A 26,953-nucleotide genomic window follows, 5' to 3' on the forward strand; every position below is an offset into this window, starting at 1 on the left:
AGACTGTGGAGTGCTCAGCATTGAGACAAGGTAGGCAACAGGCAGGAATATAGCTTGAAAGAGCTGGAAAGACAGCTTACCTACAGAGGAAGGTATGATCTTGGCAGAAAATACTAGTTGTGGAAGGATAACTAGGCATGCTAAGATGTTGCACACTGAATAGTGGACACCTTTTAAAAGGAGAGAGCCAAGGAGAGGACAGGTGTAAAGAGTACTAGTGCCTGTGCATCAGGAACTAGCTGGGAATGAGCAAACAAACTTCAAGGATCTTGGGTGCACTGGGATGTGGACAGGCATGGAAAGGAGAGGATCTTCAAGAAGCAGGAGCCTTCCAGGTGCATTGAGAGAAGAGCTGGGTAACTGCTGGAAGCAATTAGATATTTTATTTGAAAACAAATTACTTTTGCAGTGGAAACATTTTCTAATAATGTGGTGGCTTCAACAAACGTCTAGTAAAATGCTTCCAGGGTTCTCAGCTCCTTCTCATCGTATCACCGATAAGCCATTGCTTGATTTGAGCCTCATTTACACTGAGTAATGTAGCTCTGTGGAAAGACACTAAAGCTATCATTAACCCAAGGTAGTGCATCCACCTGATACACTGTGATGATGCACAGAGACAACAGGTTGCCAAAATCATTGGTGCAGGATCATATCTGAGGTAATAAATCCACACGTTGGCTTTCATGCTTACACAGCTGACCAGGGAATCACTGTGGCCTCCTTCATTGTGTGAGGTGGATCTCTTGCTCAGTGTTTGCTGACAGCTGTTTGCATGGCTTCAGTACAACCATCCAACCAGCACCAGGATAGGAGTTGTATCATTGCCCGTACTCTGGCTACAGGGGTCAAAATCATTTGAATTTATTGCAAGTCGTTAGAATTATCAATAATTTATTTATAAACATACAAGACAATTTTTTTACTTATTGAGAAACAGCCAGCCTATGTGTCCCTTTACGTCACTGCTAGCACAGGCTCACACAGCCATATAGAAAAAAGAGCTCTGGGTTGAAAGAGGTGTGAAGGGTATGGCCACTGAGGAGAACATTAGTGTGGGCTGTGAGGGTAGGGTACTGAGATATCACCTTGAGACAGTTGTTTCCCCATGGTTTGTGTCAGAGATCCTCACGGTTTAATCCAGCAACAAATCTTGCAAAGTGCATCTTGGTGAAATGAAATTAGAGAACTAGGTGACCACTGCCAGAAGTCCAGTCCACAGCAAGTTGTTGGTCTTAACACAAGAAACCAGGTAAAATTCCCCAGTCTGTATAGGTGATCAGACCAGATAGTGAATTGTTCCTTTTGGACTTAAGAGAAATGCACGAGTTTTATATACTACTGAGACTAGATTCATTGTGTAGAAAGGGATCTGGGGGTCTTGGTTGACAGCAAGTTGAATATAAATCAACAGTGTACCTGGCAGCCAGGAGGACCAACCATATTCTGGGGTGCATCAGGCACGGCATTGCTAAGCTGGTCGAGGGAAGGGATTGTCCCACTCTGCTCTGTGCTGGTGTGGCCTCACCTCCAGCACTGTGTGCAGTTTTGGGCACAACACTATAAAAATGACATAAAGCTATTAGAGAGTGTCCAAAGGAGGGTTACAAAGATGGTGAAGGGTCTAGAGGGGAAGATGCCTGAGGAGCAGCTGAGGTCCCTCGGTTTGTTCAGCCCCGAGCAGAGCAGGCTGAGGGGAGGCCTCATGGCGGCCTGCAGCTCCCTCACGAGGGGAGCGGAGGGGCAGGCGCTGAGCTCTGCTCTCTGGGGACAGCGACAGGACCCGAGGGAACGGCATGGGGCTGGGACAGGGGAGGGTCAGGCTGGGTGTCAGGGAAAGGTTCTGCACCCAGAGGGGGGTCGGGCACTGGGACAGGCTTCCCAGGGCAGTGGTCATGGCACCGAGCCTGCTGGAGTTCAAGAAGTGTCTGGACAATGCTCTCAGACATATGGGTTGATTTTTGGGCAGTCCTGTCAGGAGTTGGACTCGATGGTCCTTGTGGGTCCCTTCGTGCTCACGATATTCCAGTATTCTATGAACAGGAAGTCTCTGTAGAAATAAGTAGACTCAGTAGAGACTAGGGGAAATAATGAGTACCTCCAGCAGTGGAAGGCCTGGGAGGAAATTAAGGGCTGTGGATGCCCCATCCCTGGAAGTGTTTGAGGCCAGGTTGGGTGGGGCTTTGAGCAACCTTGTCTAGTGGGAGGTGTCCCTGCCCGTGGCAGAGGGGTTGCAACTAGATGATCTTTAAGGTTTTAAGGTCTATAATTTAATGATAATGCTTCTTTAAAATTAATATAAAAAACTAATTTGCACAGATTGTTCAGCACAGCACAAACATTAATGGTCTTCTTCCTTGCTGGGAAAAACAAAAACAAAACAAAACAAACAAACAAAAAAAACCCCACAAAGATGCCAGGTATTCACAAAGGTTAAAATATATATTATTCAGTGTAACATAAAACTGGAAAGACAAAGGGTTTTAAAACAAAATACAGAGAAAGCCATGTAGCCAATCAGATATGTCTCTCTCTATTTCTTTCTCCTCCCCACCCCTGCCAAATAAAAAAAAAAAACAAAACTTTAGTAGTATAATGTTGCAATTACGAATTTGTACAACCAAAGGAGTTACGAAAGGAATAGGTGAGTCCAATAATAAAAATAATTCTCTTTATACAACATGTGCATAAATGGGTAAGTGTATGTAGTTCACAGAATGGTAGATACATGTTTCACACATTTTTTCAGAAGTTTTTTACTGTATTTCCTTGGGGTTTTCAAATTTTTTTAAAATAACATAATAATAATATATTATTATTATTATTATTATTTTCCTCTGAGATTCTTCCTTTAATAGCTTCAGTTGTCCACAAGAAGAACAGGAAATCATTTTTGGGTCTCATGGCATGCCTCTTGGCATGATAACTAAGTATCTTCCAAAACGAGCAATGAATGAGGTAACTAACAGCAGTTGTTTTAGGGTTTTTCCCATTACCATCTGGAGAGGAAATGTTGGGTGTGTGCTGATTATAAAGAAAATCAGGATGCTTAAAGCACAATGCACATCTGAACATCAAAATAACAGCCCCTAGATATTTGGCTGGTGTCCGTATGTGAAGTTGAAATATAGCTTTGTATTCCAAGCTTAAAGATAATGAGAGCTTTGAGACATAAAGGGCAGGAGTTGGGGGTTGATGCAATTGTAACAGTCTGTCTTAGAGCTCTGAGTGACATTTTGTGATTGTCAGCTTATACCATAATACCCATGTCGAGAACATGGAACATATGAACACGTCACTTTGGAAATCTTATTTATTGTATCAATTTTTTGGTTTATTTTTTTGTAAATAATTCTTCCTACATATGAAGGACTTGTCAAGAGGGGGAACGACCAGAAACAGCTCTCCATTGGGGGCAGCAGCAGATACAGAAATGTGATGTTAGCCAGGGCACTCTGTCATGGTATAGCCAGAAATTCAGAAGAATGAGATGGGAAATACTAACGTAGATATAATAATGAAAAAAAATGTAACTTTAATGTACATCATTGTCTTCTAAGACATTCTGTATCTGAGAAAACAGCTGGCTTATCATTGAAAAGATCTGTAGAATTATGTTCTCCTCTATCATATAGAAACATGAATGTTAACAATACAATATTCGGTCTCCCTGTGTGTTCGGTACAGTATGAAAACTTCACTGATAGAAACTAGGATTGATTAATACAGGAAAAGAGGAAAAGAGGAAGTGCTCTACCAGGTACTAACACGTGTCTGTCCTCTACAGCAGGAAGAAACTTTCTTTCAGCAGGCACAAGTATTACCATAGATTATATAGCCAATCTGTACGCTTCAGCATGATTGAATCCATTGCAAAAGCTCAAAATTTATTCCATTGTAAATTATATGACCTGTAAGAAATTTTGAACAAGGAAGGCTGAGAATATTATTTAAAGTTATAATGCAATATTCAATGTTATTTAAATATAGTTTATAAATAATCCTAAAATATAGAATAATAAAGTTTAAAACAAATTTGGTTTCAAAACTGAGTTTACTTGCAGGAAAATTGTAACATTAAAATTTCTTGCCTCTTTTGCTTTAAATTATGTCAACTATTTTTATAGCAGATCTTCCTCACAGTGCTTCCCTCCCTCAAACATCTACAAGCTGAACGTTGGAAAAGCTATTCATCTTGAGATAGATGAGTCTTCAGGAACTTCTCTGACTTCATTTTATATTCATAGACAAAGGAGGAGGACAATATTGATTGCTGCTAGGCAAAGAGGTTGTACTGAAGTAAAGATGCATTTACATTGAAACACAATTTATTTCTTATGTCAATGGATGGCCCATCAGGTGACCTTGACTGAGTTTCAGGATTGTGCTTGTAATGTATGCTGGCCTACTTTTACCAGCTAGACTAGGTGGCACTGGTAACATCACATTGGTCACACCAGACTATAATGGAGTCCTTAGAAAATTAACATATAGAACTGTGGCTATGCTATAACTCTTCATAATGACATCTGCTGAAATTAATCTTTGTGCCTGCATCTTAAAGCTGGTATAAATAGAAACTTTATTATACAAAGAAAGCCTTAAGTTTAACTCACTGTGGAGGGAAAACATACACGTGTGTCAGTTCTGGCCTATCAAAAGGTTTCATAGCTTGAAGAAAATACAGTCATTTACTCATAGAGTGTCAGATACAGCAGTAGTAACTAATCAGATACACTTTTTTTCCTTTCCTTCAGTCATATAAGATTTTTACTATAGTCATGCAACTGAATGTAACAAATATAGAAACACATATAGAAAAAGTATTATGGCCATCAATTAGGAAGCGCTGAAAAATGTTAGGCTAGCGCTCCGTAAGAGATGCTTTGTCTTTTATTACAAATGATTTGTTTTCTAAATTTTTCCTAATTATCTTCTTTCGATTAATGTCAAAGTGACAAAGAAAAATACTAGTGACCAGAAGAGCTTTGAGTAACTACAGGACAATTTCTAAAAAGATGGATGTCTTTGTCATGGAGAGTTATGTGCTAAAGAACCATTTATGCTTTTGGAGGAAAAAAAAAGCCCATCCCCTCCCTCCACTCTATTTGAAATCAGATTGCCGCACAATTCCTGTGGTGAGGAGCTGCTTGTTCCTGCTGAAGGACGTGTGTGGCATATGGGATTTTTAACAGATACACTGAAACATAAGATAGAGGTCAGGGCACAAGAACTACCAGGTGGAATTCTGTGGCTGATCTTAAGCAGGGTATCAGATGTGGTGATCTCAACCTTTAGTCCTTTCTACCACTGACTATTTGATGATTAGAAAGGCAGAATGATAGAATCACAGAATGGTTCAGGTTAGAAGAGACCTTAAAAATCATCTAATTCCAACCCCGCTACCATGGGCAGGGACACCTCCACCAGACCAGGTTGCTCAAAGCCCCATCCAACCTGGCCTTGAACACTTCCAGGGATGGGGCATCCACAGCTTCTCTGGGTAAAGAGAAGAACTAACATTTAGGATGTTTTTTGCTTGCTTTTCCTTGCCTTGCCTACTCAACCCAAAGTCTGACTCAGTAATGTAAATTGATTATGGTTGTCCAAACTGGCCAAAGGCACACAATGGTTTAGCTGTCTCGTGTCATCCAGGTGACAAAGCTGTAAGTGACTTTCTTGTTGCGAGTAGTCCCAGCTGTAGGTGAAGATTGTTTATATGCACGAAGTAAAGGAGTAGTTAAAATTAACAATTATAAATTGATAGTTAGTTAGGAGTAGTTAAAATTACCAATTATAAATTGGTAGTTAGTTCCAGGCTCCCGACTTTCTGTCTGAACTCTGAGCTACTAGTCTTTGTTGAGACAGGAGATGGATGTGTCCTACAGATCCATATAACCAATTCTGATGATAACAAAATATTTATTAAGAGGTTGCTTCACTGACCCAGTTCCATTTCTTCCTTCCTGTAGTCACCACCCTAGGCATCTGCACTGTGGCCGGACACCAATACCTGTGTTTTCTCAGAATCCTCATGAAAACTCATCATCTCTGTCTCTCTAGCATCAGCTATTCTCTTCCTTCCCTTGGGCCTTGAGTTCAGTTTCACAGATACAGTTAATCTCCTCAGCCTCTTAAATCTGAGACCAACAGAGGTCTTGCAGAGAGGTTCCTTTGTCACACATCTAACACAGATGATACCAAGAAAGACGAAAAAGGGGGAAGGCTTCATTTACTTACTGGAAGAAAGAAGAAACCAAGGTTTCTCTGGACATCAAGTGTGTATTTTTCTTCTGGTCTTTCTCTGCTGATGGAAAACCTTGGTTTGTTTCTGAAGAGGGTGGAGTAAGATGTGATAAGCTTTGAAAATTCCTGAATGGCTCAATGGCTCCTATAGTCAAAAAAAAAAAAAAAAAAAAAGATGAAAAGGATAGTGGACAAGCAACTAGTTAGAAGGGACTTTATATGATGTAAAGACAGTGTTGATCTTGCCAAAATCCTGTCATTCATGAGACATTTGTGAGAAGTGTACTGGCTCTCTGTGATTTCCAGAAAAGCAAACACTCTGTGTGCTCAGCATTTCTGAGCTCCAGTCTGGTTAATATCTTGGAGCTTCTGTTTTCACAGTGAAAACAGGGATATGAAATGAGAACATTCAAACTACTTTAAAATGTTTTGGAAAGTATACTTGAATTTCCCATAACTCTGTTAAAGATATTTCTGGCATCAGACTGGTCCAAATACCAAGGGAAAAAAAAATATGTTAAATGCCAACAACTTTCAGTGTATCACCTGTTACTTTTTAGAAACAGATTCTGGGGGTCAAAAATAATTGATTTTTCAGGGTGTTCTTAATAAAAAGGAAATATATTCAGACTATTGCTGAAAATAATAACTTCTGGACTAGGAAAAAAATGTTGAGAAAAGCCAGAGAGAGTATAAATATACTCTCTTCTGCAGACGCAAATTCCCAAAGATACAACTGGCAATACATACCGGTGAACTGTGTTCTTGAGCATGTGATATTAACCGTGAAGATGTTAATAAAATTAAAGTTTTTGGGACGGGATTTATTTCAAGGATGTGGAACTTTGAAAACGCTAGTAGTAGTCTTGTTATTATGGTGTTCTATATAAATGAAGACGAAGAATATTTGTAAGAAGAAAAGTCTTGTTATTATGGTGTTCTATATAAATGAAGATGAAGAATATTTGTAAGAAGAAAGGTGATCTTTTATTGGATATCCTTATGATGTTGGATAAACTTTTGGCCAGAGGGCAAAAATGATGAAAACTAAGAAAGAAAAGAAACTAAAATCCTTTTTATTTTTTTTTTTTTTTTTAGTTAATGATGGATCAGTTTTATGTTTCATAAATATTTTGTTTTCATTGTTCCTCAGTATTGGCTTCAGGGCAATAATGAGGTCAAACAAAATCATTCAGCTGAATTAGTTTCCAGAATGCAGCACAGTCAGTGAAAGGTCTTTTAGCCTACTTACATCAGCAAGGTCTAATAAAATTATTCACTTTCTATAAAGATGCATTCATCAGCATTTTGTCTTTGGGTCCAGGCAGTATTTTCAACCTTATTCCAGTTTACTTTTTAAAGTCAAAGTGCCTGAAACTTTCTTCAACCTCGTAGTCTTCACTATGAAGGACAGGAGCAGGTATGGAGCAGGTATGGAGCTGGTAGATTTGCTCTTTCAGAATAAAAGATTCACATGTGATCCATAATCTGTTTTTCCCTTTGCTTTCCTTTCAGTTCTGTTCTGTTCTGTTATTAGAAGTACAGCTGATGAAATTTTTTCAAGTAAGCTGGGTTTTCATAAAGATTCATACATAGTCTCTTTTTTTTTTCTTTTTTTTTTTTTTTTCCCACTCTTAGGTGGTCCGACACTGGAACAGAGAGATTGTGGAGTCTCCCTCCTTGGAGATATTCAAAACCCAACTGGACATGGTCCTCGGCAACCTCCTCTAGGTGACTGCTTTAAGCAATGGAGTTGGACCAGATGTTCTTCAGAGGTTTCCCCAGACCTCAGCTGTGCTGTGTTTCTGTGATAGAGAGTGGACAAGGCTGGCTAAAGAAAATCTTCTCTGTTGAATGAGTTTAAATATCTACCTTAACAAAAACACTGTGTCAGTGCTCCCTTATTGCTTCTAGCTGTTTTTTCCTGCAGCTTAACATTGAAATAAGGACTCATTTTCCTTAAGAACTAAGTGTGAGATGAGAAATTTTACGTCTGATTGGATTGTAACTGTGCCCAGCATTGCCAGGAGGCAGTGCTCAGCAATTCTTCTCTTGGCTGCTCCCATGCCCTGCAGTGCTCTGTGCTTTCATGCTGTGCTCTATGTCTGATGGCAAATAATGAGGTCAAGTTTCTACTCCTTACTCCAGTAATGTACTTCAGCTCAGCTACCTATGCAGGTAAGGCAACAATGATTTATACTATGCCTGTTAAAGCCCTAACTAGGGCAAGGCTTGAGTCATGACTACAGTACTGAATATCTGATCATAATGGCCATATTAAGGAGGAAAGAAACTATTTTCCTAACCATTTTTCTCATACTCGAAGTGGCAAGATCATTTTCACTCAAATTCTCGTAAAAATATAGCCTTTGGCAACAAGTCAAATTCTTATCCTGTAAGTCTTTGGGATGATTGACAGTATTGACACGATTCATTCTACGTAAAATATGAAATATGAAACCATACTCACAGACCCTATAAGTACATACATCAGTATGTATGGCTAAAATCCTCTGTTTTTAAGTATAATTGTCAGCTAAGCAAACAGAACCGTGAAATAGAAACTGAAAATTGATCCTTTCACCAACTGCAACCTGAGAAAGAGCTTAACTGTGCACTTTAAACAAACATTGCATAACATAACGTATATTGAAGCTGAAGACATATTTTAGATTAGATATTTTATTTGTCCATTACATGATAAATATTGATTCTGGCCAGCCTCCAGTGAGGAGAGTCCAAGTTAAAATGAAGTCTTTAAAGAATATGAGACCCTAGCGTCCCATCCTAGAACAGGCCAAAGGCGCATTTAACTATGTCCTATGTACACAAGTGGCTGAGAGAATATAACGAGAATAATAAGGGAATATTCAGCTTATAATGATAATTCCTTGAAATAGTACCCCAGTCTCCAATAATCTGTGACCTAAGGACATCTTGAATCTGGAAGAACTTGTATTTAACAGTGCCCTGAGAATTTCTCTTCCATGAGCTTGATGAAAAGCTTCTCAGCTTTCAGCACCACAGCATCCTGCAGCAGGGATTTGCTTAAGCTTAAAGCTTAAGTTTAAGCTTAAGCTGTGTAGATATTTTCAAGATGAATCAAAACCTATCGCTACTAAACTTCTAGCATGGAAATTCTTCATTTGTGTAACAGCCGGAATGATAAAATTGTGGCACTGCAATGTATGTTCAGACCATCTGCCATCAAATGAGGATGCTGTCAGATTGACCAGTTCTGAGGACCTTCTGCAGTTCATCTGGCTCAGCTGAGCATTGAAGGCATACCTTTGTGAAAACTCAGGAGTCAGTAAGGGAGTCTTCACTACTCCATAGCTCTTGGTTATTAAAGGTTATCCGACCATTATTTCCAATTGTGAAAGTAATACTGGCATTTAATAATAGCATGTTTAAGGATAAGAGAGTAGTGATAATAAAAACTCAGCTAAACTGTAAATATCTGTATGTCTAACTCTATTTTTTGTTAATATGCGATATTTATTTTGAAAAGAAATTATCCAGTGGATGAAATGTACATGGGTATTTTGTAGTAAAATGGCCAAGGCTAATCATTTCAGGTGCACTTCCTGGGTAGTGAGGAGACAATTTCTAAAGCCTTTTCTTGTGGAACAAGGGCATGGTTTTACTTGGACAGGAGTTCCTTCTGTAGTTTTCATGTGGGTTCTAGATTGGAAACCATGTACTCGGTCTTTACTAATATTTCATTGTGCAATTATGTGCTTTGTTTTCAGCCGGTGCTGTGGGGGTGCAATTACCACTGTGTCTCTGAATGAAACATGCATGCTTTTGTCACTGTTTCTGTAAATAAGCTCTGCTCATTATTATAGGACTTTAAATATACAGAGCCTGATTTGAGTAATTAGTTGAATTAGTCCTGGGAACAGCTGTGTTCATCACTTTGTCATCAATGTGGTGCAAGAAGAGACACCCTGGGAAGGCTATGAGGAGGAAATGCTGTGTTTAATTGGATAATATCTACTATGCTACTTTTTTTCCCAACTGAAATACATATTTAAGAGTGATATATATAAATATATATTTGATTCCCTTTGAATGAAAAAGACATTCATGCTGTTGTACCGGGGAGCAGCTTCCAATCTATGAAGATCTCTAAGTGGCATTTGGTAATGTTCTCTTGCATACAGGTGAATTTTCTAGCCTTTCTGAAAACACTATTATCAACATTCCTATCAAATAAAAGAACAGAGAAATTTAATTTTCATAAATATTAACTGACTATTCACAATGTACAATGATGAAGAATCCAATAGATTTCCTAACTTGAAGAGTTATTTCATGACTGTCTTATAACTGGTTTAGCACACAGTTTTTTGGACACCTTTACTCTTTTGAACCAGTATGCATCAGACTCACCTAATTCTGCTGACCTGAGATGGGAAGAGCCAGGGAGCTGGTGATATGGTAATGACTTCTTTCCTCCTCTGAGGGTAAAAGAATATGAGATCTTATCCCCCTGCAGCAACAGCAGATATTAGATGACAGCATGACAGAGGCTGTCCAGCTATTAAGACCATTGAGTCCTTCTTCAAAGGCGGCATTTGCTTTTCTTTTGAAAAAGATATGGGAGCTTTTTGAGGGCCAAGTGGTTGTCTGGAAAGTTTCTTTTCTGGCCATGAGTATCGGTAAGCCTTATTTTCCAGATTGTCAGTGCCATACTCCATACTGGAGTAACCCTACAGTTACAGCCTTCATGGCAGGAATAAATAAGCAGCTGGTGAAGAGTTTGTGAAGTGCAACTGCTGTCCCCCTGGTGTATTAAGGTGGACAAAAATCAGACCAGTTAACTTTATGTCACCTGTGTCGCAGCCCAGGAGTTAGTCTGTGGCTATTTACTCATCTGTGTCCCAAGACTGGGACCATCTATTGCCTAAGTGAAGCAGAGAGCTGTTGACAACCACCCCACCCAGTGGATGCCTGCAGACTGGCAGAACTGCTCAGGTTTAAAAAGGAATCAAATTAATAATAATTTAAAAGAGCAAGGAAAAACACCTTCCTTATCATGTAGAAGGATTTAAATGATGCTTCCTGAGAGAATAAATACATTGAATAGTAAAGCATGTGCATTACATCTTGTAGTGTCAATACTGATTCTTTGTACATGGTGCTAGTGACTGGAAGAATCTTTTTGAGGAAAAACGCAGTTGGTAAATCGACAAAACGTACAAGAGAGTTTACAAAAACCAGTTTCAGAACAAGGTTAAAATATGATGTGTATTGCAAAGTCTGAAAGATAAACAGAGCTGTTAAAGCAATCAGTTTCTGAACTCTGATCAGGAGTGCAGTTGCATTATATACAGGAGAAAAATCAATGTTGCAGATAAGTATTATAATATTCAGACTACAACTGTCTTTACAGTGATTGCATTGTATATCAGATTTTAATGTTAAACATAAGTCCTTCAGCATACTAACAGATTGTTCATTTACTGGGTGGTATTTTAATTAATCTCATACAGGGTAATCTAAGGGCCCTGCTTCACAAGATGCTGTCTTAAAGAAATATTCTATTTCCCCTTTTATTTTCAAATTCTCTTGGGTCTCTCTAGAAGGCTAAAGGGGTATTTGACACACAGAGACTGTATCAATTCAGGCCACTTCTTAGGAGAATGATTTCTGCATATTTAATCTCTCATCCAAATAAGATTCAAATTAATGGACTTTTTTCATTGACTTCGTTGGAAATTAAATTAAATCTGTATTAAGCACTGATCAGGAAAAAAAAGCAAAAAAAATCAACAACAACAAAGACAAAAAACCAACCCCTCAACACATCAGACGCAAATTTGTTTAAAATGTTCTTATCTTTTTATAGCCAGTATATCAGACTCGCTCTCCACAGCTTTGGGTAATTTTGATGCATAGCTACTGCCAATGTTTGCTCAGTAAATTCTGTGCCAGACGTTGTGCTTTTTTTTTATTTTTTTATCAGAAGAAATCTGAACCTTGTTAACACATAACATGCCAGCTTGAGCCTCCTGTTTTCTTTTTTTTTTTTTAGCCTGATAAAAATGGTTGTAATAAACCAAACAGCTCATGTTTATATGCATTATTGTTATTGGTTTAGTCACAATACAGTAAAGCTACAGTTTACAACTGCCTTTGATTTTTTTTACAGAACTTCACAGGTTACTCACACCTCCAACACCTGCCTTGCTGTGAAGTCCTGTTCTGATTTGGGAGAAGGCACAAGAGGCTGTGAGGAAAACAGTTGGAGAAGCAGGAGGTGAACCTTTAGCCACAGATTTGCTGGTTACATCACTGAGTGGTGTCCTTGAGTTACCTACAGGTAACGAGTTTCTTGATAATGTCAGGAATATTTGCAATCAATGAGGATTGCTTTACACATTAACCCACTACTGTAAGGAACTGAGTTGGAAAAGATGTTTACCTGACTAACCTTAGTGTGAAAAAGTGATGGTTGGAAGTTCCTGCCCTGTTTTTGGGTTTTAGCTACTTTTTGTCTCACACAGGTCTTCTCTGAAGATAAAAGTCAACCTCTATTCTCAAATTTGGAGACTTTCACTTGAGGGCTCCTGGAAATTCAAGTCACCTTGCTATGCCATGTCTGTGGTAGACATAACTTTTGTTGGAGGGATGTACCTTTGCTCTGGCTGTGGAAGCCTGCTGAGTTCTGATCAGGGTATTAGCCTCTGGAGACTTTCAGAAAAGCTCAGAAGAAACTTCCCAGCTAAACTTCAGTTACTCTTCCAGAAACACACCTTGCCTGAACACAGGCTGTTTGCTAAGAGTCAGTACAGCATGAACCACGGAGCCAGCCTGGGTCCCCTGCTGCACCCAGAGCACTAGGAAATGCAACACAAACGTCTGGAGAAGCTCTGCATGCAGACATCTCACATTTTTTCAGGGCTTGTTAGGTATGACACTGTCAAAACGATTTATGCTGCTAAGCTTACCCTGGAAGCAGCAGAACAGTATTTATCGCACAATAGTGTGTGTGCGCTTTTAACTCTTACTCTTGCACTAATGACCATTAATCTTAATCTGGTTAAAATGACCATAGATAATTGTGAACTGAGTATTTCTAGGGACGAGATACCCAAGTGATTGTTTCCCTCCCTCTTCCCTTACATCGACTCCTCTCTCCTATACCCTCATCTCCATACCCTATGATGGTAGGAGGGTATGGATGCAAGTTCTATATCTTCCTCCATGTCCCAACCTTTCTTCCAGCAGTACACCACAGCCCTTGTCCTCCTCCAGAACACACAATGTGGAGTGCATTCAGCTCACTCCTTTGGAGGGCAAGAAGAGGAAAAAGAAAGTGGTATCGCATGGGCTAAGAGTAAATAGGATGAGCTATTGGTGGTGCCCAAGTTGGCCTGGTAGCAAGCTATTCAGCATCTGAATTAGCATACAGACTGGCAGTTCATGTTTAAACTTTCTGAAAGATTAATTTACAGTGTCAAAGATGTCTGAAGGATTAATTTAAAGTGTCATGACTGGGACCAAAATCCATGGAGAAATATGTTCTGAACAAATCAGAGAAAAACACTCCATGGTTCATTTTGCATGACTTTCCAATTCTAATGCTATAATATTTGAATAAAACTAAATGTCTTTGATAAGTTACATGAAACAAAACAAAACAAAACAAAACAAACAGTTCAAATATGATCTTCAGACAAAGAATTTTTATCTCAGTCAAAATACACAATTTTGACTGCATGCTTAAGACAGGAATTGCTCCCTTAGGGATGTATCCACTTACATCTCATATGTTCTAGTGAGCAATTTATGTTTAATTTAATATCCTGATTTGTATATTACAGTTCATAAACTGAAAATTAAAACTGTGATTTCTTTTTAAGGACTGTTTTTGTGTGCATCTGAATAACCTGTTTCAATATACATCTTTAATCAGCTTTATTTCACATCTGTTATATCTGCATTATATATTTGGCCTCATTTGTATTGCCACATTACACTTTGTATGACATAATTCCTTCTGTACTAAAATCTCCAGAAATTTGACTGCTTCATAGGCATAGACCATACATAGTGGGATTAATAAAAGGTTTGCAGGAAATAGGATATTTAGTGTACTACCCAAAATAAGAAAGTCCTCCAAAACATCAGGTAATGTTCTGTAAGTCTTTGACATTCTTCTTTATCCCCGCCTGCCCACTTCTTCCCCTTGTTCTCTTACTTTTAATGTCAAGTTGTATGGATAGACAATGATGTAACAAGTTACTTTTTGACTTTTTGTTTGTTTTTTTTTTTGTTTGTTTTTTTTTTTTTTTGTGTGTGAATCAGGTCATTGACTTGACTCTCCCTTCTACACATTTATTTGGTAACAGAACTGTAGTCAAAGTTCTCCTACTTTTCATTGTTTACTTACGTATTTTAAGTTAATTTCACCAATATCAATGGGAAGGATCAGACAAAACAGACAGAGTAAACCTCTTCTGGTGATGGTTTGTGGACTCTGTTAACGTACACCTTTTATATTTAGATTAGTGTAAAAAGGTGATTTCTCCAGAATTGTGTGTCCTGAGATGTTCTTTCTTCTTACTGGCATGTTCTTTCTTCTTACCTAGTGGAGTATTAACAGGATGGAGGGAGCAGTTAACCTTTGCATCTGTACTTTGGCAACTAGCCCATGCATTAATAAAGATGATGAAAGCTGTGGAAAATTGCTTATTTCCTACCTTGTTCCAGAGAAGGGATTAGAGAGTGGAAACTCTCCAGAGACAGCAAATCTGAGGCTGAAAAAACAGCTGTGAGAGGAAAGCTTAAAAGAGACACATGGGAAAGTTTGGGTAGAGGAAAGATAGGGTTAGGTATACTTTTGTAGACTAGGGACTGTTGTCTAACCTAGTGGTGAGACCAGCTTTGCTCTGTTGAGGAAAGGTAACTGTCACGAAGAAGACTGCAATTCAGGAAGAAAACAAAAGATGAAGGCAGATCCTAGATAATTTTACAGAGGATAACACCCCAGCTCAAAGAGCTTTGTAGAGTACTGAAGAAAACAAACCTGGATCTTGTACTGAGGATTAATTCTTTTTCATCTCTGTTTCAGTATTTTCCTGTATTTTTAAGTAAATAACGATAGTGTCATGCATTCTGGTAAATAGCCTGTTTTGTGTCTGTTTGTTCACATCTGTCTTGTATTCCTGAGGAGTGATACAGTTACCCAAAATATCCATCTGGTTCATGTTTTGGGAGAATATAGGTGTAAACTGTTGATAAGATTAAGAATTCAGCAATATACATAACATTGACCCATAATTCCTGGATTTTAAAAGAGAGGGTATGGCGAACATGCATCTGGAGATGAAGAATATTTTTGGGTTCCTGTAAAACTGTAAGGCATAATAATCTTTTTAATCACCAGAACTGATAAAAATTGAGATAAGGAGATCTATAAAAAAATCATAAGCAAATTTTTATGTAATTCTAAACCTAACACATAGAAGATTATTAGGGGATTAACAGAATAGCACATGTATATAGCACAAGAACAGCAAAAATATCATGCAGTTGCTAGAGTAAAATGTTCACACCCAGGTAAAAATGCCTTTGGGGACCCTGCTTTGCTGCTTCTGGATTTGAGTTGGGATGTAGAGTTGTGCATTTTTCTTCATGGTAGTTCACCAAACCTTCCACTTACAGACCTTCAAGGCACACTGACTAATATGCACTTTCAGCCAGGATTGTATGTCTGGAGTTTCTGCATCTAGAAGTGCAGTTGAGTAAGGACATCTGATTTTAGCAAGAAATGTTATCTGTTTTACTGAATGAGTAAACAGTGGTTTATTCTTCTTGTAATCTCAACAATCAGCTTATCGGAAGGCACACAGCACTCTGCAATCTCACTTTTAGAGGCACACCTGCCTCGAGGTGATTTAACTGGCACATCCGTCTTGGCCTTTGCTAGCTTTCACACCCACGCTCATGCACTCACACTTGCTCCAGGTGCATAAAGGCTCTGAGCCCTGGTCCCACCTCAGGGACTGGCACTTGGTGCCACTTGGGTCTCCCCAGTTGCTGGCACCCATGCACATGGGCGCTCTGGCTCGTGGTCCCAGCCCACTTAATTCAGATGCACTCAATCCAGATGCTGGCGCTCAGACACAGATGACCTCCCACACAGGGTCTGACCCCTACTGCTGGCACTCAGACTGCCCTACACACACGTACACATTTAATAGAGTCCCTTGCCCAGGCAAAAAGATGGAAAGGAAATTAATGAGAAAATAGGACAGTCTGTGATGATCGGGCGCAGAGCAAAGCAAACAAGCATTCCGACCAGCCAACAATTTATATGTAGCTGGTCCTTTTTTATCCCTTATCCCTCTATTTTCCCTCACTGTTCCTCCCCAAATTGCCTAAATCCCTCCCTTTCCATACCTTTGGTCCTTCTCATAAACATCCCCTGATGAATCCTGTCCAATGATGAAACCTTCCCTCACAATACTTAACGTGCCTATGTCCCCGGACAGCAGCCCACCCAGCACCAGCTGAGCCCTGGACTTGGACTGCCTTTGTGTGCTTCTCTGTGCTTGTGGTGGTGATGAGCTGATGGCTGCTGTCACGGCCCTGGGAGTAGCTGGGCAGGGCATTATTTGGGCTCCCCACCCCTGCCCGCCATTGTCTCTGTGCTCCTTTGTGGGCATGCAGACAAGCTTTTACCACATAACCTAACACATCCTACCACCCCAGTTGCTGTTTGAAGACTTTGACTGCCCTCAGATCTGGCACACACTGGATTATTCAAATGAAAAAAATGACACAAATGGTGTTTCCATTGTAAAGCTAATTCTACTTGGGGCCCAAATTTTCTTGGACTGATTTGTAGGATCCCAGGAAACATCCCCCTCTTGAGCTCTTGATATTTTTTTTTTTTTTTGTCACATCGATGGTCAGAAGGAGTTTAGGGGGGTACCTTCATAAGTGGACCAAGAGCCATTTTAGGTCATTTTGGAAGGCTGATTTATTGAAACCTTTTCCAGAGTCTGAGTGAGATACATGCAGACCACAGGAACAGTTATGGAAACCCACCTCTTCTCACCTACCAACTGAGAGCACAATCCCTTAAGTTTTGAGGGTAAGTTTGGGGATTGTTTTGTTGCTTCATTTAACAGGGAATAGCTCTGCACAAGCAGATCAGCTCATTGGGTAATTGTCAGCTGGCAGAGTCCTGTAGCTGTCACAGCAAAGCTCACCAAACTCTTTCTGCAAAGCTCCACAATCAGGAAGGACCAAGTCTGATATCTATGGGAAGTCAGAAACCTTTAGAGGCACAGTGGTGGTTTGAACAACAAACACCATTAATCTGGAGATTACCAAATCCTTTAATCTGTTTTTAATCTCCGTGTTTTTAAAGCTTCTTTTTAGAAACTTTAAACCAACTAATGTTTTCCATCAGTCTCCTGTTTCAGCATTTGGCAGGATCAGAGTCTTTCTTATGCAACACGTACCATGTGAGGTTCATTCCCCCTCTCCCAGCTACGGTGTCCTGGCAGATGGCTGTATCAAAGGCTCACGTTACGAAATCTTGATCCTTTTTTTTTTTTTTCACCCAAGAAATTTAATTCCCCTCCAAATCCCTCCTTATGACTTATGTCTTCTTGTCTTCTAATTGGTTTTTCTTCAGTAATACTGCCTTTTTTTTTTTTTATGTGTGTGTGTGTGTGTGTGTTCAGTTCCTAATCATAATCATAATACATGCCTCCAATGAATGCAATGAATGCCCTGACTGCCTTTTCTGGCAAATATACACGAGAAATCCAATGGTTTTTCACTCTCAAAATTTCTCCGGACTATTCTGTGAAGATTGAAGTATGGGAACGAAGTATATGCTTCTATTATGAAAACCCCAGCTAAAGGAAAAAAAAATAAGGCAAGCTGTTTTATGTTTTGCTAGAATAGCTGGTTACACGTTAAGAATCAGCAAAGACGCTATTTCATTGTACAGTAATTTCTAGCTAATGTAAGTGAAGCAGTGCAGATGGTGCCAACTGGATGTGCATTGATGCGAGCTCTGATTCAGGAAATGGACTGAGCAGGAGTCACGAGGTGTCCACTTGGTTCAGCTGATGCCTGCTCACAGGTAGTTTTTATATACTGATAAAGTTTTATAGAAAATAAGAGATGAAGGTAAAAGCAAAAGATTTCCATAGACTGAACAATATTTGCATCTAAATGCAAGAGCTGTAGGGCCAGGTGATCCTGTGAGTGCTGCAGGGTGCCTCAATGCCAGGTTGTGAATTCCCCAGGGCAAGCAACTGACAGAAGCATACAGGTGTGCCATTGGTGGCCCTCCTGCTACAGCTGCCCAACAGGCAGCATTCAAAGATAGGAAAGAATGGTATTTAGACACTTGGCACAATTTTTATTTTTTTAATTTTTTAATTTTTTATTTTTTTTGGGGGGGGGCAGGGAGGGAGGATCTATTTTCTGCTTCCTCTCTGCCTTGTGATCCATCCTCTTGTCAAAGATGTTAATGTTAAACTTGGGCATTACTTTAATTTTTGTACTGAGATCGGTGCAGTCTGAAGTTCATCAATTAAAGTCCATTATAAATAATAATCGTTATAACTGAGGCTACATTTTTACTAAGTCAGTGATCATTGATCAGTTGTTAAAAAATGATTGAGCTCATTAAGGAAAGAACATGTAAAAGTAGTCATTTTCATGTAACCACCAGAAAGCCAGACCTCTCTATTGCAATCCAAACGGAGAAGAACAATGGTCAAAGAGTGTGTTGGTCCTTCTGCCCTCCTGTGCACCAGCTGGAGGGAGCAGTTGGCCACCATCACAGGACAGTCGCTAATGCAGCAAACACTCTCCCAATCCCAGTGCATTTTATCTCACTTTTGTGGGGAAAAAAAAAAAAAAAAGAGTTATATAAGAAAATATCCCAGCAGAATTAATGCTGAAAAGAGCAGAACGGCCACAAGGAATGTGCTTATGCCAGTCAAACCCTAGCCTGTAATTCATGTCCTTCTTCTATCTCGATGTACTTTGTTTATAAACTCTGCTGTAATTATTTGCATATTTTTGGCATATGATGTTTTTTGAGTTAGATAAAACCTTTAACCCAGGATGCAATTACATTTGCTTGTTTTTCTCGTTCTGTTACATCTATGTTCTGTTGATATCAAAGGGTTCAAGTGACTTAAGGTCTTTGTCTGCAGTTAAGTTTTTTTTTTTTTCCAGTTTCAAAAAGAGTAGTTAATTATTGCTTACAAGGTCCACCCCCCCACACCCTCTCCTTGCCAAAACCCCCCAAATTAAAGCCCTGTTAAAAGGCACACTCTGGTTCTCTTTCCATTGTAGCATTTCTCACTGTGACGGAGCCTGTGTGTGAGGCAGAGAAGAATGGAAAAGCCCAGGAAGAAATTTATTGATGTGGTACATAAGGCAATGGCTGCTGCTAACACAATGAATCGTGATGAACTGCTTTTTTCTTACAAGGGGATTCTCTACCCTGTTACTGTTTGCAGTCTTGAAGTGTTTAAAGCTATGGAGTCCCTTGAAGCCAGAAGTGATGATGTCATTTTGGCAGGATACCCTAAATCTGGTGAATATAGTTTGCTTTCTTTGTAAATGATTTTATGTGATATCAAATAAGTAGGTTCTATTTACAATTTTTAGAGGAAAAAAAAAAGTAGAACTTTTTTTTTTTAAAAAAAAACACAACAAAGCTAATTATGAGGACATTATATAGGAATTTTGCAAATGACTGAGAAAGACATCTGATTTTTCTTAGCTATAAAAGCTAAAAAGCATGTAAAGCTTTTGTTATCTTTAATTTTTGTAGTTATGAATTTGTATGCACAAACTGAAAAGAATAAAAATGTAATTCTCAAACTGGAGGCAATTAGATTTCCTAGTATTGCAGGATCTGCTCTTGCAGTTATGTTTGTAAAGATAGTAGCTTTGTGTTTCTACATAGAATGAACCCATTGGTGCCTTCACATGCAGTGCTGCATATTCTTTTTTTTTTTCTCATAAATTTCTAGAATATCTAAAATCCATGACTACCAAAAATGATTTTGCAACGCTTGACAGTGGTCACATGGATTTTTATTGGGAGATCAAGAGGAGTTCTTTTCTGGGGTTGCTAGTTTACCCTACATCTTTGCTGCTTCTCCCTGAAAACACTCTACGCTGGCTTTTGGATGTGTTACATATCCATTTTAATATAGCTATTTTTCTCCTTCGGCAATAGGATTCACAGTGCCTTACAGCAGATAGCCACAGTTGACAGGTTTATAAAGTTTTTGCTATTTTTTTAGCATGTTTTCTGTTTGAAGAAATGTTATACGCTAAAATGCAGTTCTTAAACTCTAATGACAAAGATGTAGGAGCCCAGTGTCCACAGGTCAGGAAATGGTAAACTAAACACAAGACTTCTCTACAGGTTGCGAAAAAATATATCACACATATATATATATGAAATATTTCAGGCATTTTTTTAGATACTACATTACATGTTGGTAAAAAAACGAGCATACACAGCACAATTTTTGGGTCTAGTACTGCAACTATGCTAAAGTTCTGTGACCTGTCCTTCCACCCAAGATAATCCTGTGCAGCACATCAGAAAACACATGTAATATACTAGGTTTTGAGCTACAGGTTTACCACCCCTATTCCCACTTGTAACAATTAAAAATTATTACATTAGTGCATGTTTGCATATTTGAATCAGTGGTTCTTCTCCCTTATTAGTTATTTTACAATTTACAAGTTAATTTATGATGCATTTAGCCATCTAAGTTGGAGAAGTGTAACCTTCAGGGGGGCAAAGGTAGGGCCCTGAGAGGTGATTATCCAGACAGTCAGCTGTGATACTGTATCACATGAAAGAAGACCAGGCAACTCACCTGGTAGTACTGCCTACCTCCTGTCTGCTGGCAGATCCACTTCTGCTTTTTTTCTCCAGGCTTTACAAGCAATTCTGTATTTTTCCCCTTTCAGGTACAAACTGGGTAGGTCAGATCTTAAGTGATCTGGTAGCCACATTTGAAAAGAAAACGCAGGATGAAGAAAGTGTTAATGATGAAGACCTAGAAGAATTACCCTACCTTGAAGTTGGAGATACTGGGAAATACGAGGTGGGCACAGAATACTTATTAAAGTTGTAAAAATTTGGTGCTTAAAACACTGAATATATGGCATGTGAAATACTCCACTCTTTGATAAGAATTCTTCCATGTCTCTGTAGGCTGCATCTGGCCAGGTTGAAACTCATTTATGTTGCCAAATGCTGAGGGATAAAGAGACACTCTACAGGGCTTGAGAAGAGCACATACTCATTAGAAATACAAGCACTACGGAAATTCGGTGTAGCATTTTCTGTATTTATGAAGAGTTTCATGAAAAGTTAAATATTGAAAGAATGACTTTTGTCTTTTCTACCACCTCTTCTTTATCCCCCCTTCACTCTTGGGATCATTCAGCTTTCCCATGCTCCCAGTTAGATTCTGGATATTACCTTTCAGTTTCATACCTTGTCTAGCAGAACATATTAAATTCATTATCACTAAAGAGAATTAGTAATGGCTAATCCTCCTTCCAAATGTTCATTCTCAGGGCCTTTTGAAGATTATTGCTACTCAGGGCAGTCTGTTAAGATCCCAGGATAACACTCATAAAGCATAAGTGCGTCTGATCAGCCAAAAACTGTTGATAAATTTAGCGAAGTAATATTTTATCACAGGAGAATGGAACAATACTTGTAGTAATTGAACTGTCTACTTTCCTCCTTCCAATTCTTAATAAAGCGAATGAACAAGTTACCTTCTCGAAGAGTTATATTTACTCATCTCCTTCCTGACAATCTTCCAAGGTCTATCTTCAAAAATAAAGCCAAGGTGAGTGATGATTTGAATGTTTTGTAAGCAAACACTCCTACAAATGCTTTTGAAAGCCAATCTAGTGCTTTTAGGCCAAATTTCAAAATCATTCTTATACTTACATAGTGTTTAGCTTGGCCATTTTTACTTGACTAATAGCTACCATTTATCTCAGTAAGTCTCAGTTCATCCTTACTGACACATTTGTTTCAGTATCCACAAGGCAGATGTGGGGGCAAACAAACCCTCCAGCAGTAAAAAAATGTATTTGTACACAACTTCCTATGGAAGGCTTTCCACAATGTTGTCACAAATGTGTTAAGTTCTGGAGAGAATTTGCGTTTGTGTGATTTTTTCCTCACTATCTAAATGATGAATAATACTCGCATTGAGCAAATCATACTTAAATTCTGCATAATTAATTTGATTAATCTGGAAAAGATATTTTGACAACTATAGGCAATCATATTCACAAGGTACTGAAGTGAAGCAAAATGCTTCACTTACTGGATTTAGGAAAAAAATGTTACTACTGCAAATAGTGTATGACATACTAGAAATTCCCCAGACTGTAATTCTAAAGAAGACTATTGTTTTTTTTTTTTCTTCATACTATGGTTTGTTATTTTTCACTGCAGAAATAAAATACTTTTATTTTGTAGATATTGCTGTTGATTCGCAATCCAAAAGATGTGGCTACATCTTTTTATCATTTTTCCAATGGCATGTCTGTTCTTCCCTCCTATGAGACCTGGGACGATTTCTTCATAGCTTTCATGACAGAGAAAAGTACTGTATACTCTTTTATGTTAATTATTCAATGTTTTGACTTTGTCTAAAAACCTTGCATTTTGTAAATCAGATTCACTTGCATTTTTTTAGTTTACAGCAAACAGAGCAGGGATTAAGGAAAGAAAGTGAGAAATCTGAAGTGAATTTTACAGTATTTGTCTTACTGACTGAAGACAGATATTCATCAGAACTGCACTTACACAAACTGCTTTAACTTGCACAAACTGTTGTTTTTGCTGGAAGAAGCAGTTCCTCCTTATCTCGCTCTTGGATACCCTTCACCTCTCCCTTCCACTGTCCATTATCTTGTGCTCACACAGACATCTGAACACCAACTTGCCAAACTGGACAAAGAAAAAAAAGGAAAAAAAAAAAAAGAATCCCACTAGTTTAAAACTACATAAATTCTCCAGTTTTTGTGTTGCACAGAAATGCACATTATGCACAGAAATTTTGTTGCACAGAAATGGAAAGAAGCAGACAAGGTAGGATTTGCTTAAAAGCAGCCACACTAGAGAGGAGCTTTTCTGTGGAGGTGTTTGCAGAGGTTCTGAGCCAGACCCCTGGCTCCCTTGCTGGCCCTGGTGTGAAGGCAGATCCTTCAGAGCCACATTGGACTAGCTTTGGTCCAGAGACTATGACAGGGATTGGAACAGTCTGGAGCAAAACCCCATAAATACCCCAGAAGGGGGTAAACTCTGGCATAGACATAATGGCCATGGCGGAGGGATCAACCTAAGGACAAAAAAATGTTTAATATCATAAGGAACTTGTCTAATATTATTTTATTATTCATCTTAGGATTATTTTGTTTTATTTAGTGCCCTGGGGATCCTACTTTAATTATCTTTCTGAATGGAACAAGTATGCTGATGATGAAAATGTTATGACAATAACTTATGAAGAACTAAAAGAGGTGAGGTTACCAATGGTAACAAGTATTTTATACTTCAAAGAACAATTGTTCCTAACCAATAAACCCTTATATTCATATAGAGTATTCAAACTGCATGATACGGTATGAGACAGATTCTTGTTTTAGGAGAGGGCAAGATGAAATTCCAGCTTAAAAACTTTTTAATATATATTTGTCTGCGTGTGCGAACATGATTCTTGTTTTCTCTTTAGCTGCAATATAAGCCCAAATCATTGTAAATCAAAATCCCCAGTAATTCTTTTTTGGAGTTTTATAGCTCCAAACAGTGCAAATTTGGCTCAACTGTAAATCATATACAACCTTCTGTAATCTATAGGAATACAGCTCGTATCTTATCTGAAACAATAACGGAGAATAGAAACACTAGACACCATTCCAGTCTTGATGAACTCTGAATACTCTATATATGCAGCCAACAGAGGTATGCAGGGCCTTGAAAACACCTTGAAATACAAAGCAATATAAGTTGTTTGAATGTCATGTGGTATGTTGCCTTCCTCTTTTCAGAATCGGGCCCTGGGAGTGAAAAACATCGCTGCTTTCTTTGGGATTTCTCTGACTGAGGAAGAGCTTCAGGGTGTGGTAGAGAGGAGCAGCTTCCAGTCCATGAAGGAGAACTCACTGAAGACCCATGGGGCGCTGGGCAGTGTTCTCTTTCGCAAAGGTAGGGAGCTCCAAGAGGCCCAGAGGCAGAAACATCACAGTGTCAAGAACTAGTCAAGGAGTGTTTGTGAGGAAGAAACTGCAGCCATCGTGGGAGAAGCAACAACACAAAGCAAATTTTAGAGGTTCAGAGATGACTGGCAGGAAGGAGTAGTCTTGTGTCTGAACTACTTTCCTTCTATGGGCCAAGCGTCTTCACCAAGTCTTCTTCAGCCACCAGCCACCAGATGCCTACCTGGGAAGGGGAGGCTTTTTAAGAGAAAGAAAAACTGGGCCAAACTCAGCCTGAGTTTTTGGGAGAGTGTAAGTGCCCTGAAAGGGTCACTGTCAATGCCTTGTTCATGATAACAAGTTAGAGAAAAGACAAGGATCCAAGAATCAGTAATACAGAGAAGCAAAATAGCAGAAAACTACTTTTGTAGTGCAGTGTAGGTGACGCAAATACGAGAGGGCTAACCTGGCTGTCAGAATCTATCTCTACATTTTACATTAAAGGAGTCACTGGATAAAACCAGAAGCTGACAAGGGAGCAGAAACCCAGTTCTGCCTCCAGACAGATGATTCTTAATCAGTCCTTCCTGATCTTCCATCTTGTCAGTCATAATTGACTCTGGAGTAAATAGCTGCAGAAAAATAGGACCTTATGCTGTTTTTTTTTTTTTTTTTTTTTTTGTGTGTGTGTGTGTGTGTGTACCAGACACTTAAAGAGGAGAAGTTATTTTGCTCCTTTTTTCTGTTCTTTTCCATTGTAGCAGTTTCACAGACCTGTATCTCCAGTGACTTCACAAAGTTACAGTGGTGCAGAAAGGAATGAAGTTTTATCTTGAAAATATGGATCAACTCCATTTAATGAATAAGGGAATAACAGTTGTATACAACAACTACAAAATATATATATATTTTTCCCTCCAATAATTTCTTTGCTTCTTTGAAGGTGGTGTAAGTGACTGGAAGAGTCTTTTCAATGAAGATCAGAATGAGAAAATGGACAAAGCATTTGAAGAACATATAGCAGGAACTAAACTGGGGATGAAGTTAAAGTATGATGTGTACTGCAAAGCCTGAAGAGTGATTAAATGTGGTTAGAGGAAGAGCTTTCCACTGCACTTTCAGATCATCTGGATAGTATATATTAGAAATCTAGAATGATCCAAGAATCTTGGAATGATTGTAATAATCACATTAATCACACTGCAGCAGCCTTTACAGCGACAGTGATGAATAGTTTGTTGTTGTTGTTGTTATTTTTGTTTGTTTGTTTTTGTTTTAACGTGAGATCTTTGGCTTGCTTTGGTTACATTCATTTGCTGAAGATGATAACTAACTATATTCAAATAAATCTGACAGCCCTGTTTCAGTAGCTATCACCTGGAAGGAAATGGTCCTTTTCTGTTTCCAGCTGAACTCAGTCACTCTAGACTATTTAGAAATTATTTAGTATATGGAGTTTTTTTTTCCAAAAATTCCTCAAGTTAGGCAACATCTTCACAATTAAGATCACTAGCAAAATATGGATCTGACGCCACCTTAAGTAATGACAAATGATATCTTTCCTGTGACTTCAGGACAAACTGGATGAAAGCTAGAGGAAATAGAATGAAGAGGCATGGAGATCAGCATTTTTAAGGATTTTAATGTCTCTGAATGCAGAATTTCAGTCTGGAATTCAGATTACAGACTGGTATTAACAGCCATGATCCAATCATAGGCACTGCTTTCACATATGACCACAAATAATTATCTCTGTGGAACATAAAAAAAATTCCATTTTTTTTTCTAATATATAAATTTGCACTTGCTTCACTGAAACCAATGTTTCTACCTCTATAAAGGTTAGTAAAAAAGCAAAATTGTGATGTTAATATTTGTGTAATTCTGGCATCAGACAGGTTCTGAAATTATACAGCAAAAGAGAAGCAACCTAGATCAACAGATTTATAGCTTTGTATGTAGAGATAGCAACTTAAATGGGTTATATAATGTAATTAAAGTACTGAGAGTAGATTTGAGTCCCTAGAAATCCATACGACAGTCATAAAATGCATCTAGAAGCAGGGTCACGAGCAGCAACACTTGCAGGAATTTCCACTTGTTTACATGGCTGTTATGAAATTAATTGCAATAGTTTGCTCAAGGTACAACTTCATAAACTGGATCAGTGCAAAACTGGGAGGACAATTAAAGCAATATCATTTAGTGGAGAGGCCTGGATGTATTCAACATTATTTTAACACTCTTGTGAACAAACTAGTATGTGTATAGTATATGAATTTAAGTTATTTGACATTTAAGTCTGGGGACCAGAACAGAAATCAGACAGTACTGGGGAAAATGGGGAAACAATTCAAAAGATCACGACAAATTAAGAAGGTTGGAAAACATGAAGTTCAGTAAAGGTAAGTGTAAAAATACAAACAAACCAAAGGCTGAGGTACTTAATGGGGAG

General features: G+C 38.6%; 1 protein-coding gene across 1 annotated transcript; it reads left to right on the plus strand.

Moving 5' to 3' along the window:
* LOC310897725 (sulfotransferase 6B1-like) lies at positions 1-25,877 on the plus strand. Its single transcript, XM_083831615.1, has 10 exons — positions 1-30; positions 7,885-8,424; positions 12,404-12,574; positions 19,591-19,834; positions 21,238-21,374; positions 22,044-22,133; positions 22,778-22,904; positions 23,729-23,823; positions 24,352-24,508; positions 25,442-25,877. The coding sequence occupies exons 4-10, from the start codon at positions 19,633-19,635 to the stop codon at positions 25,570-25,572; spliced, it is 939 nt and encodes a 312-aa protein (XP_083687741.1). The 5' UTR covers positions 1-30; positions 7,885-8,424; positions 12,404-12,574; positions 19,591-19,632; the 3' UTR covers positions 25,573-25,877.
* The last annotated feature ends 1,076 nt before the right edge of the window (positions 25,878-26,953 follow it).

The sequence above is a fragment of the Anser anser genome, assembly GCF_964211835.1.
Source record: "Anser anser genome assembly, chromosome: 3".
NCBI lineage: Eukaryota > Metazoa > Chordata > Aves > Anseriformes > Anatidae > Anser > Anser anser.

Coding starts and splice junctions, on each gene's coding strand:
- LOC310897725 (XM_083831615.1), top strand. CDS start 19,633: ATGGAAAAGCCCAGGAAGAAATTTATTGATGTGGTACATAAGGCAATG. Junction 19,835..21,237: donor GGCAGGATACCCTAAATCTG/GTGAATATAGTT, acceptor TTCCCCTTTCAG/GTACAAACTGGGTAGGTCAG. Junction 23,824..24,351: donor CTTATGAAGAACTAAAAGAG/GTGAGGTTACCA, acceptor TCCTCTTTTCAG/AATCGGGCCCTGGGAGTGAA.